The 14719-nt window shown below is 32.3% G+C and overlaps 1 protein-coding gene across 1 annotated transcript in view; it reads left to right on the forward strand.

Moving 5' to 3' along the window:
* Positions 1-13941: 13941 nt before the first annotated feature.
* LOC145595940 (myosin-15-like) overlaps positions 13942-14719 on the forward strand; it is a 32718-nt gene continuing 31940 nt past the window's right edge. Inside the window, exon 1 of the mRNA XM_081652372.1 lies at positions 13942-14394. Within this exon, the coding sequence (XP_081508498.1) occupies positions 14272-14394 (123 nt within the window). The 5' untranslated portion in view covers positions 13942-14271. The remainder of the gene's footprint in view (positions 14395-14719) is intronic.

Consider the following 14719-nt stretch of genomic DNA (forward strand, 5'->3'; position numbering starts at 1 on the left):
GATCATATAAAGTATTTTCTGACATTTGATTCAGTACATTATTGTATTATGAAGTGCAGTGCAGCAATAATGCACTGTGGAGCCCTAAACTGTAAGTACTTCACTGGTAAATTTTGTTATGTTACTTACAAATAAAATGCAAACTGCCATCTTGTTACCTCCAAGATACCACCATAGCATGAGTCATGACTCATGAGCTGTTTGTTATTTTCTGGCAGTAAACAGTAGATTGTCATGTTCTTTCAGAGAAAATGCCATTTTTACTAATGATCTGGTATCTTAAATGCTTTCATCATTTTGACCATATTTGGTTATTGAATGTAAAATTTTGAAGATTAGGATTGCAGGCTGTAAATTGTGTAAAATGGTGGGTTTTTGAGTTTCTGACATAAACGATGAGTTTTAGATGAGCCATTAGCCTGTTAAATGGATGAGTAGATGTTGATATATGCCAATTATCCTTATGTGCTGATATATAAGCCAACATACTCCCTATAGCTGTGCTTGATTTATTTGTATTCGTATTTTGTTGCGTTGATACTTTATTTAAGTGCTTCAATTTGACTAAGTACGTATGTTGATACAGGATTTTAATCATTAATATCCTTGATTATCAATAAGTATAATTTATAACAATTCAATATTAATAAGCTATTTATTGAAATGATTTTAACAAATAACTATAATGCTATATATTTTCTCTATTATTGATCAAATTAGGTATTTTTTTTGCCCAGTAGCTAATTGCACAAGATTTTGTAAGTGTAAAAGTAAATTACTGGTGTCTAAATTATGATTGCCCGAAATACCCCTTTATCAAATCATTTTTGATAGCTTTTTGGATAGTTGAGCAGGTTTGGGCTAGGACTCTACTACCAAGTATAGTGGGCTCTAAGGTTCAGTTGGAGCCCAAACTATATAAAAGTGGGTAGAGTTAATGGATTCACACCTTAAATTGGAATTTGTTACTATGATACATTGGGGTTTATCTAACATTAACACAAAGTTTTAATTCATTTGATAGATCTCCAAATGAACAAAATATAAGTAGACGAAATATTATGTGTGAATCGATACATCGTTATGATAGTACTCGTAATTCTTTTTTACAACGATATGGTGTGTTGATAAACAATGAATTTCATGTATTAGGCAATAAGTTTTTAAAATAGGGCAATAAAGTCTTATATATTGGACAAAGAATCCAGTGCATTAGGCAATGATTCTCAAATTTTGGTGTTAGAGTTTTATATTTTGAATCTTGAGTTTTAGACAACGAGTATCATATGTTGGAAAATGAGTATCATATGTTGGAGAAGTTTCATTTTTAAAAATTTGTTCACATCATAAACATGTTGAGTTCGACATATTTAACATAATTACAAGTATATAATGAATTACTATCGTGTTTTTATTAAGATGTTCACAACTTTGTACTCCGTACTATTTTCATTTCTTAATAGATGTATCTTCTTGATTTGTTACATCAAACTTGCAATAGCTTTGACAACATTTGATTACTAATATATTAATTTAATTGGAATAAAGTGAATTTCAATGTATATTTTTAAACTAGATTAGTCTCATGCGTTACACGATTTAAATAGTTTTATTATCCATAACCATTATAAAAATGCAAATGTTGGTACTATTCCTTATGAATAGTATTTTTGGTGTTATTACAGCCTTGCCCCCAACATTAATGAATTGCCAATTATACCCCTTATTTCCACCGACTTACTTGGCCCTTGCTTTTCACCGACTTCCTCACCTTCTGACCTTCTTGCTTCTTCCTTCTTCCAACTCTGTCTGAATCTGAAGGAAAAAGGGTCAGTATTTAGGGGAAACAAGGAGAGAGAAACCTAGAGAGAGAAACTTCTGCAACTCAAGATCAACGATCATCCCTTTCGACGATGGTGCTTTGATTCTTCTCAGCGTTTCGATTACTCTTCTCCTGTCGAACAATTACAGGTTCGATTGCCAATTGTCTCCTCTTATTCTTTCCTTTCTTGATAATTAATTATTTGGGTTTTCTTAATTTCCAATCAATTTTAGGTTAACCTTTTATCAGTTCATTACCTTGAAACGCTCTGAGACTTCCATTAAAGCGCCGAGCTTTCTCCCCTACATTGCAGTTTTATTTTAAATCATTCAATTTCAATTTTTATTTGATACATTGGGTGGAATTACTTCAATTTTGCAGCGTACCCCTTTTGTTCGACAAGGATTGTGATTTATGGTTTTGCAGAATTTTGTTTTGAAGGAAGTTCGTCAATGGCGACTGTCAATTTTACCATGCTTCCAGAGTTCCAGGCTATTCCCTTTCTTGCTCCTCCTGCAATCGCCCTAATCACAACACTAAGGTAACTTCTTCCTTTTTCTTTTCCAAATTTCAGGTTTTCCAAGTGTTTGAGATTTTTATCCCCCCAAAATTTTAATATTTGGGTAATTTTAAATTATTTCTGGTATTAATTCGGTTTTACTGGGTTTATTTTTGGTTGATGATGAAAGCTAAATTTTTAATATTTAGTTGATTGGATTGTCTGTTTGTTTTTTTTTTTTTTTTAAAAAAAAAGTTCATTTATTGGTTGGATTGAAGAGGATTACCACCCTTAATGATCCAACCCAAAGCGAAACAAGCCCCACCCGCAACAAAAACGGAGCTCCAAGCAAGAGATGACCACCTTATGTATCTCTTTACAGAAAACTTCCATTGATCCTTCAATGTTGCAGCATCCGGGTTCACTGACTCCCGTGGGTTCGGGTAATGGGTCTTTTGACCCGAATTTAAGTGTTTCGGGTCATCGTGTTGGGTCTTCGAGTTGTGGTGCTCTGTCATTTTTCAGCTTTAATTTGTGATTTTTTTTTTCTTTTTTGTTCTAGGTTTATTAAATTGATTGCAAATTTTTAAAGGTATAAAAGAGGTTGTGCATGGTTGTAAGCAAAATTGTGACTTGTGAGTTTGCCATCTGTTACTGTTAACAATGCTTGGTGTACAAGTAGGATAAGATGCTCATATTGTAGTACGGTGGTATGTGTAGATATGTGATCAATCTTCTGTGAGTGAAATCAAGTCCGTCATGCAAATTTGCTTCACAGGATACCCTCTTCACGGTTTGGTAAATGAACTAGGATTTCTTTCATTACGCTATTACCTTTTTGTTTTACCTTCACATAACTCTAAATGCTTCCTGTCTAATAATCTAATTTGCTTAACTGCTACATGTCAATGATGCTGGCATTCTTAAAGATATTTGAATTACAACTTATGAAGGATAAATTTTATGTTTTTTCTGGCTAACAAAAATGCTACTATACTCATTATAGTTGCATTGCTAATAAGCTTTTTCAAAATTTATATTCTTTCAACTCTGAGCTAAATTGTTCAGTACTTCTGTAAACATATTGGGAACTTATGCCATGATAGGGTCAATGTTGCCTCATGACAGAGTCAATGTTGGCTCTGTTAGAGAAGGTAATGAAATTAATGATTTGGGAGAAAGTATCTGGAAATTTGAATCTCTTGATCCTGAGGTAAATACTCATTATTGCACTAGAATTATTCTAATAGTCATTGCATGTTGAGTATTGCTTGACCATCTTTTGCTTAGCTGAATGGCGTGCCTTTCTAAGTTTCTCTTTATAAATTCATCTTTTTGTGCTGTACAGTCATTGGCTCGCATGAACAAGAAGGACTCGTGGCTGTTTTGGTGGAGCCTTTATCTCACAGTGAGTGAAGTTCCTCATTTCATTTTATTTTCTTTAAAAATAATGTAGTCCCTTCTTGCAAATAAATATCTATCTATTTTTTTGAGCCATTACAAATACAAATTAAAAGTTACTAGGTACTCTCTTAAAATTACATCCTGTTCCTGAATTGGTACAATTGCTTCCTAAAATAAATTTGTTAAGGACTTAATGAAGTATACAACGGTTCCAAACATGTCTATCTTATATAATTTGGGATGCTGATTTTGGTATTTTGCTATCTAAGTCCAGGTTTGTTGATTTTTCCTTCTTTGTAGGCTGCTGCCTAGATCATTCTCGGAATATTTTCTCTGATACGGTTTCAAGCAGATTATCTCCTTGTTGTAGCAGTGTGTTTGTCTCTCAGCATTGCAAACATTGTTGGTTTTACTAAATGCCGCAAAGGTGAGTAAAATCTGTGTGCATCATTGTTGATTATCTGAACTAAATTAAAAGATAGTTTTGTGTGGTGTCCCTTTTTTGGTTGCTTAATCTGAGGAAACTTCTAAGTATATAAGTTCCTTTGTGGATGGTTGTATAATCACTTGGTCACTAGAATGCAATTAATAAGGTTCCTTTTGCATTTCTATATGCAAATCAATTTGCAATTGGGTGTTTTTTTTTTTTTTTTTTTTTTTTTTTGGGGAGGGGGAGGGGGGAAAAGAGAGCCCTCAGTTTTATCATGTATGTTGATATGATCCATTGCAAAAGAAGCTTTATGTTGATAAGGAGTTGATATATGAGAATTATTTTGGGGTATGAGATGACACATAATTGCATTACTGATAATTTGCAGCTAATATGCCTACTTGTCTGGGTGCATTTGATTCCTCGTATTGCTGGTTCTTCTTATGCAAGCTAAATGGTGATTGACCATCCCTTTTGTATCTGTTCTATTAAGGCTGTTGCATTTGACTTACTAAAAAATGATTCAAATAACTATTATACAGGGTGCATCATCCTATGAACGAGAGGTTATTAGATTCCACACTTGACGTTATCATGGTTTTGGGATTCAAATAATGGTGTGAAGAGGGAGCAACCTTTTTGGATACTTGTCCCCCTCTTCTTCACCTCACACTCTGTTTGTATTTAGCAATCATGCCACTATTTTGTTTATGTCTTGTGTTATGATTGAAGTCAACTGAGGATCCAAAGGGAGAAATGTAATCTACTAAATAATTAATTGGTTTGCATAATGACATTATATATAAAGAAATATAACTTGAAACATCATATGACGTGTGGAATGCATACAACGATATTTTGTTCGTTGATTTGGTTTTTTTTTCAATAAAATCAGGAGGAAGAATAAGCAAGATTTGGTGGATTCGAGTTTAAGGTGAAGAAACTCAGGTAATATTGCATGGTTGATCTGTGTTTTTTTGTAAAAAAAAAAAATAATTTCTAGAATGTAATGATTACTTTATGATGTGGTTGTGATTTGTGTGTTTTGGTTGATGTTTGTGTTTTGTGGAATCGATGGAATTTAAATTTGATTGATTGATTGAGAAACAAGCTCAGTTGAAGTTAGGAAATTTTTTATGGAATTTGAAGTGTTTTTAGTAAATTGGTAAATGAATTGGTGAGAGTTTTGAGTGGTAATTTTACACATTGATTTTTTTGTTTGAGTGGTAAATGAAATGGTACATAACTTGATTTTTTTTGTTTGTAATGAATATTTTCAATTAGCTCCCCCCTCTCCCCAAAATAAAGTTGAGTTTTACCAAATTATTATTTATCTCAAAAGTTTGTATTAATTCCATGTATTTTAATTCAGGTATCATTGTGAAAAATCATTATTGTGCCTTTTTTGCATAGCTGATCATTTGAACTACATACTTTATCAAGTTCTTTAAATAGGTACGGAGAAATTAGTATTGATATTGAGTTCTTTGACATTTAAAATTTGTTTTCATATTACTTCTTTTGTTAATTTGTGCCAAAAAGCAGATAGAGGTTCTAAAGGTCAATATAAGTGACAAAGAAGCTCAGGCTGGCTTGTTATGAGGGGTTATGGTTCAAATGCTGAGGTAATTGCATATGTACATGGAGTGGTGTGTCATATATGATGGTTGTATTTTTTTTCTTTCATAGGTAACTAGATCAGTCTGAGTGTCGGGGTGGGGTGGGGCATGGAGATTGAACTTTGCTGGTATTGGTGCTTTTTTTGTTATGTCTATCATTTTTCCACCGAAATTCTCCTTTTTCTCTTCAATATTTGTTTGGATTTTAACTGATTTTCTTTAATCTTGGAATGGAAATTGTAAGATTAGTCGAGGCCTTTGATCTTGGCCTCTTGGAGTTGATACTTCAACAAACTAATATAAGAATAAAGGTTATGATACCCTATAAAGCATTCTAGATTAAGACGTGATGTTTTATAGTGAAAATTATCTTAAGAAGGTTTTAGGTATAAAAAAAATCACCTTATTACTTTACAAGTGTATGCAGGGACAGAATAACAAGTTTCATGTTTGACCTACCTTGGTGCCTTAAACTGAAACACCCCAATAATTCTCTCTTAAAAACCTGTGAGAAACCTGTAAATAACCTGAACAAATCCAAGAGAATTACTGGTGTGCTACCGCCACGTGTTCAAACGTTAAGGCTATCTCAGAAGTTAGCAGCGGAAACCAAAACAGTTTTAAATAAACCTCAAAGCAAAGTATTTAAATCAAAATAAGTATTACAAGTTGGAACCTTTAAGGCCCTTATTCAAAACCCAAAAGTAATAGTAAGTAATTAAAATTCAGTGTTAAAACAAACTTAAACCAAGAGAAATAGCGTCAAATAAAATCGAGTTAAATAAAATCAATCTTGCAAGGAACGCGAAAAATAAGCAACCAACTCTCTACTCAAGATCCCACAACCCTGATGAATGCTGCATGTGAGAGAACCTGTGGTTATTCTGCTCCCCAATATTACAAGTGTAAAAATTGGATCGTCACAGGGTCATTTGAAAGGCGAAGGCCATGACCAAAGAAGGACACACACACAAAAGCACGCAATCAGCAAAGCTGAGTACATACAAGCTGCAAAGTAAAATAAGGAAGTACTTAACATGCTACTAATAATCAATCCTACGCATCATTAAATCACAAACTCAACACACGACTCGATTATTTAATTTATTAAGACTCCACTAGCTAATAGTAGCTAACTCATTTCAATTTATTCATTGGATTTAGCAATAGACAAGGTTGTCCAACCCATGTCCCATTTGGAACATCAATAAAGAAAAACCCCATGCCTCCTTTCGGAAACATCAATAAACATCCAACGACCACGGGCGCGACTCCGTGACCGTAGTTAGTATGAGATCTCACCTAACTCCTAGTTTTGAAAAAGTATTTGAAATAAGAGACTCGTAGATCAGACGGCCTCGAGAAAAGTACACGGCTAATACCCCATGTACCCCAACCCCTGATTGTCATTACTCCAGAAGTGCACCAATCCAGAGTTTTATTGCTCATCCATCTTGCACTTTACGTGATTTACATGTTTAGACTTGGTGATGACTCACATGCATAACAATTCAATCAATCCAATATCAATTAAATCAAGTAAAACAACTTTTCAATTTCAATTCTTGATTTATTAGTGGCAAGCAACATTTATTATTTATTCCTTTACTACCTCGGTGTATAAACACCTTGAGTGCATAAGGCACCCCAAACTCTTAACCTTGTCTTATAAGACATGAACCATTCCTTTACTCATCCTATTTCATTAAATCATGAATGATTAATAATTAAATCATTTCACCAATCACATACCTTTGCCTCTAAGCACACCTTGCATAATTAGTACATAACCAATAATTGCAATAAGAAATAGTGCACATCAAATGAAATTCACAATGTATAACCAAACAAGTTCACCCAGTCATCCCTAGACATGATACTAAGTTCTCGATCCATCCTTAAACATGCACCTAAAAGCAAGGTTTTGTAACTTGTACGTACCTTGAGTAAACAATTCGATTGGCCACTTTAAAGACTAGAAATCACCTTCTACAAAGTCCTCTCCTAAACCAAATAATAAAGAATAAATCAATACCAAAGCAATTAAAATTACAGCAATACTAAAGTATTTAAAAACCTCTCAAACCAATAAAATAAAGTCCTTAAATTAATCCAATTAGCCAAAACTAATAGTACAACATCCCAACTACAAGTTTAGGTGTTAAAATCATGAAAATATAGTGTTTAATAATAAATTACAGCAACTTTAAAGTGGTTAAATAAATCTGAAAATTTGGTTTAAGCATATAAAATAATCCCATAAGCATAATTATTTGAAAAAGCCATCATATAGCAATTTAGTGTGTTAAAAACCCAAAAATACATCAATTCAACGCAATTAGAGGCTTCAAAATAGAAGATACAAAATCTGAAAATTTATTAATAATCAAAATAATTGAACTTAAACATAATTTACATATAATATAATTAGATAATTTAATTAGTACGTTTTAAACCCTAAAACCATGAAAAATCAACATTTAAACCCTAAATTTATAATTAAACCAAATCTGAAAATTCATTAAATAAATTAAACATGATGAAACTCATAAATTTATAAACTTTAATAACCCAAGTATAATATCAAACCATAATAATAATAATTCATGAACAAAATTTTAATAAAGATCAAAACTTTAATTAAAAATAACAAGAATAAGAGGAGGAGAAATAAGGGAAGGAGAAAGGGAGGAGGCAAACTGCAGTGGTGGCTCGGCTGGGCGGTGGACGGCGGCTGCTGGGCGGTGGACGGCGGCAGGTCGGTGGTGCTGCTGGCGGCAGCACTGTAGCAGCAGGTTTGTGGTGTTTTTTTTTTCTTCTTCTCTTCGTGAAGCAGTAGGAGGAAAAGGAGAGTGGAAGTTTTTTTTTTTTTTTTTTACGTGAGAAGTGAGGGAGGAGGGGTATAAGGGTTTTTATTTTGGGCTTTTTAATTTCCTAATTAAATTAGGAGTGGTATTCCTAAATAGACTAGGATTATTTGTAAATCAATAATAAAAAAAAACACTACTTTATTTTAAATCCTTCCATAAAATAATTTATTTAATAAAATTACCATAAATATAATTACAAGAATAACATATAATTAAATTATAATTAAATTAAAATGTGGGGGATTACATAAACCATGGACCAACTCAATTTTCTTAGATGTTAGATGAAGAAACTGATAGTTTGAATGTTTAAGTTGTAGTACTTGAGTCGGTTTTGAAAAAGCAGAAGAGGGAGGAAGAATGGGCTTTGGCCAAGGAGGATCAGGATGTTCAGAAGAAGAAGAAGAGTTGAAATCAGGAAGCTGATCTTTAAGAGGGATGAGCGAAGCTAAGGAATACACAAACCAGGTCTGAGTATGTTATTTGTGGCGTCTATTCTTGGTGTATGGTTATTTAATTAAGTTTCTGATTAAACTTGTTTATTGTTAATCGGGAGAGGGAATTGATCTGTCTCACAAGGGAGACTAAATTGAAGGGTGGATTCTACGTCGAGCCAGAGCCAAAGCTCCTATTTATCATCCATATTAGAGGGTGGGTGATCAATTATTTTTCAATTAGTTAACTATGATAGTTGGCACTTAGGATAGAGGCAGAGGTGTCCAATTTTACTTCTCTGGCTACCGATCTTTCAGATGCTAGATTTTCTTTTCATGCTTCTTAATAGATAAAATGAAACTTTATTTTGAATAGTCTACTACGGATGAGGCAATTTGTGCACTTGATTAGCTCCAGGAGTCCGAGTCCGAATAAAGATCTTTTCGGTCTACGGTTCATAGATTAATGTTGACGTGGGAAGAGATGGTTTGAGCTCTACTCTTCTTTCATTTCTTATTATAATTGTTTCCAATTGTATTTACATGGTTCTTAACGTTGGAATAAGAAGAGGTGGTTCTTAAGAGGTGTTGGCTTGCTCAATATTGGAGTTTATGTGTACGATGTGGTAATTGATTAATTTAGCAAGACCCTGCTGACATCTAATTATTGTTTTTAATTTTTTTTTCCCTTATAATGCAAATAATGAAAGTTGATATATGGCTCTACACATTTCTAAGGTATCTATCCAGTCATCACAGAAGCTAACTCGAATATTGGTCATCCTTTGCCCCTCTACCTGTCGAGAATGTTATTGCTGCAGGACCGAAAGCAAAGGAAGACAGTCCCTCAGGTGCAGAAATATTGTTATTTTTGTTTATTATTACTTCAATATATCATTATATATTGCTTCTGAGTATTACTTAAGTAATTAATTTTGTTTTGTCTCTTATTTTGCAGAATTCCTCGACTCTCACCATTTTACAAATTCCTCAGCTCTGGATTACATGTACAAGCTCAATTTTTCATCACTTTCTGCTCACAAACTTAGAACTCTTTGTTTCATTGGTTTACTGATACTTTTTTTGTCCTTTTGATTTCTTTGGGTTTTCATCTTCTAAGTACTCTTCATTTTTTTATTTTTTTTTTCACTCAATTTTGTCCATTAGATTACTTGTATCATTGTATGTACAGATATCAATATAACATGAGATTCTTAGTTTTCAACATTTCATCTATACTTGGCGCATATATGTACTCTACATTATTAGAATATATACACGCCCAACATTTCGATAATTATTGTTTTGCATATTATTAAATGAATTTAGTGTTATTACAATTTCTATTGTTAATTAAACCGTGGCTGCTGTAAGATCAACAATATTTACATACGAAGATTAGAGGAATAATAAAAGGGGAGATTCTAGACAAAGACGGAGGAAACCATCCTTATAGAAGGAAGATATACAAGAAATCATCTTTAATGTAATTGTGGAATATATAAATAAAACTTTTTAAATTTTAACAAGTCATAAATATTGTACAATTCTTCTACATATAGAGAAGACGATTTGACATTAAAAAGCAGATGTTGACTAAAATTTGTAAAACCATCAAAGTATTTTGCAAGGATAATTTTTTTAAACTTAGATATTCTCAAATTTGCAAACCTTACATTTGTAAAATTTGGAGTCTTTCCAATATTGGTGAACGTGGTTAGTATCTCCTCTATATCCCATAAATTTATTTTTCAATTATTGCAGCTAGGAAATTGTTTAACTTAAAACTTTTTTGGATTTACATGACAGAGAGAGAGAGTTTAAAGCTATGAATCCACTAAAAAAGAGCAAGGAGAAGGAGAGTTTTGGGAAATAAAGAAAAGGGCTAGGAGAGAGATAGAGTAGAGTCAAGAGAGGAAAAGGGACCAGAGGGAGAACGAGATATGTAGATAGAGAAGGCAATGTCGAGAGGAAGTGTTAGCTAATTTGTAGCACTAATTTGTATCACTTTCCATAGATATTTCCCCATTAAAACTTTATCACTAATCCTAGCTTGTTAATACTACAAATTCATGTGTATCATTGCTATTATAAAATTCGAACACACCACGAATATCACAATAACCGAACACAATTACGAATATCACAATAACCGAACACAACCACGAATTTCACTTATCTTATCGTTGGGGGAGCACGCGCATCGCGCGTGCTCCAATGACTAGTTTATGTTAAAAGTAGTAATTATTCTTTGACAATCTTTGTTTAGAAAATTTGTAGTCATAATTTCATTACAAGAAGAAAAATTAAAGGATAATATCATAAATAGTTTAGGCAGGGAATTTTTTCATGAGAAATTTTTTATATCTTTATTTACAAAAGTTTAATACTCCGAACTAAATTATGCAACTATTAAGAATTTTCATTTATTATTATTATTATTATTATTATTATTATTATTATTTTTGAATAGGAATTATTATTTAATTTAATTGTATTTAAGTATGCATGTGGAAAAAGATCATTTAAAAAATAAAAGGGACATTATTACTTCACAATATAAAATTTGAGAAACAGGCTAGGGTCATTTATTAGCTTTTGTTGAATTGATAATCAAGTGGTTTATGATTTGGAGTTTCTAAAGTAACCTTTTGATCGCATGTGAGGAGCAAAACCCAATACCACATTTGGATGTTTAAGGAGATGATTAGATGAAGAATTGAAGCCTCTTAATTATTGTTTAATAATTATGGGCTGTTCATTGTTGGGCATGTCGGCTGCCTCTTGCATAGTTGCATGAATCTACTGTTTTTTCTTTTTTGATTTTTTTTTTTTTTTTTTTTTTTGATTTTTTGCTTTAATTTTTTTAGGGGAATTAAGGAACAAAACATTACACGAGTATGATTTAAGAGTTTTGACACACTCGAAAGGGTAATTATTAATTTATAATCTTACAAACACGTGTTTATCATAGCTATAAAATCTGATTTTGCACTAGACTGAGAAGAAAATAGAAAACCATGTTCTCAATTCGCACAATAAATCTATTGATGTTGAAAGTGAGAGAACATTAGAAATTATAAGGACACTACAACACTAGAATTAATTTACTATTATCAATTTGGTACGTTAGTGTACATAAGCTTTCATAGGAGAGAACAAACTAGGAATTAGAGCGCTACTTAATTAGAAAGATTGTTATATACGCCCAAGTGCACCGTATACATGAGTATTTTGTTCTCATTTTGATGATTTTTTTCATTTAATGATTTGATCATCAAATGAAGAACAAAAAGTAACATTGGGTTAGTCTGGTGTACGGTGCATCGGAGTGTATATAACAAAATCCAATTTATTTCATCTTTTAACTCATTTTATCTTTATATAAGAAAAATTATTACTTCATACATACAATGTTATCTCTATAGAATAAGTTAAAAGGTATATTTACACATAACTTTTAGACAAATTTGGAAAATAATAGTATAAGTTCGGACAAAATATTATTTCCTATTTTTTTAGTTGATACGAGTACATTTCTTTTATCACGTGTGTCATCTAGAGGTGATAAAAATATGGGTCGAGTCGAGCCTTTGAAATGTTATCTTGTGCCCAAACTTGCAAAATAATGCCGGGCTTGCTGGCCCAAAGTGGGCTGAGATCGGGTTTTGAACTATTTTTTTTTTTAAAGCTTGCCCAATCCCGTTCCTTTTTCGAGCCAGGCCATTGATGATCACCTATAGTGTCAATGCACACTTTTAATGACTAATATCTATAATTACGAACAAGAAAACTTCATAAAAAAAACTGATATTAACAAAATTTACTTCATACAAGATGTCACATGACTATATTTTGTCATAACTCTAAATCACAAAATAAGTTAAAGTACAATTTATGAGTATTGTCAAAAATCAAACCGCGTCAACTAAAAATGAACGAAAAAAGTATAAGCTTGGATAAATAATATATATCCAAATATGTTTAGACAAAATAAAAAAAATGCCGAAAATACAATTGTACTTTGTCCATTTCAACATAAATGCCCCAATTTGACTCTTGCACTCTTCACACGTACTATTTTTACTTCTGTTTGTGCTTATAATATATAGAAGGATTTTGCTAACGAGCGCCTGCCCTCCTAAAGTGATATTATTTTGGGAATGCATGCCAAAATCACGCGTCGATCGGTTTAATTAATGTTCATTTCTAACAATTTTTCTACTTTTAACTATCTTATCCAACGCCTCCGGACGTTCGTTAGATTTTGACCTTTTGTCTATATTAAATTAAGTATAATTATATGTGTATTTTTTAAATATAATATTAACTAATTATTATTAAAGTTATACATTGACAAATATGTCAGGTTTTTAAGTCTTTTTGACGTCATCAGTGACATTTATTTTGAACAAAGAGTAATATTCCCTCCGTTTTTAAATACTTGCTCCACCTTTCATTTCCGACCAATTTAAATTCCTACTCCATGCCTCCATTTCATCACTTGGGAACCTTTTACAATATTTAATTCATTTCTCTTAACTAGAGGTCCCAATAAAAATCATACAGAGTATTTTATTAATTTTATATTATCTCTCCTTTAACTCTCTTCACTACTTTTGCTTTTTATTGTTTTTTTCTTCCACCTACTTCACTACCTCCATATTTATTACTTTATCTAATTACTCTTAAAACTCCGTATATGGAGAAATGAAGCAAGTAATTAAAAACGGAGAGTAGCAAACTCTACCTTCTACGGAGTACGATATCGTGTGTAATAACTCCGTATTTTAATACAGTGTTACCGACCACATCATCCTTTTAAAAGTCTAAACAAAACGGGCAGCAAGATTTGCAGAATATTTCAATCAAATTTCAAAAATGTTGACGTGTCTCACACGAACAATTCTCTAATTTCATTTTTTTTTAATTTTAATTTAATTTTCTCTCTCTCTTCGTCTTCCGTTTCGTATGTCTTTGCCCATTTGTTTTGTTTTTGAGGGCGGGAACTTCACACAACTTTGCCCCTAATTTAACCCCTTTCTCTCTCCTCTAGGGTTTATTCAACTTCCAATTTCCCCCAATTTCACTTGCAATTCTACTGGAAAACTCTCGAATTCTAGGGTTCTTGATGTTTTGAGGAAATTGTCAAGTTAATTGTGAAGTATTTTGTTGAAATTTGAAGGATTAAGAATGAGTAGTATTCGAAAAGGTGCAAATGTCTGGGTTGAAGATAAGGATTTAGCTTGGATTCCAGCTGAAGTCATTGATTTTATTGGAAAGAATGTTCAAGTTCTTACTTCTTCTGGAAAGAAGGTGAATTGTTTTTTTTGTCTTTGTTTTTTCTGCTTGGAATTATTCTGATTTTCTTAAAAAGTTAAAGTTGATTTATGGTGCAATTTATGTATAAAAAGTTGATGTAATTATGTTTTGTGGTGTGAATCGTATGATCAATGATTGTGCGAAAGTGAAAATTAGTTGGAGAGCTGAAATTGACTTCTGGTGGTTGGTGATTTTGAGTTGAAATGGTTAATTTTGCCAATTGCGACGCATTTGGTGCGATGTAGTTAGTGGTTCGTGGTTTAGTCGTTATTCAATTCGAAGAATATTGATTATGATGAATTTAGTGGACCACATTTCT

Source organism: Chenopodium album, chromosome 19, assembly GCF_948465745.1.
Source record: "Chenopodium album chromosome 19, dcCheAlbu1.1, whole genome shotgun sequence".
Taxonomy (NCBI): Eukaryota; Viridiplantae; Streptophyta; class Magnoliopsida; order Caryophyllales; family Amaranthaceae; genus Chenopodium; species Chenopodium album.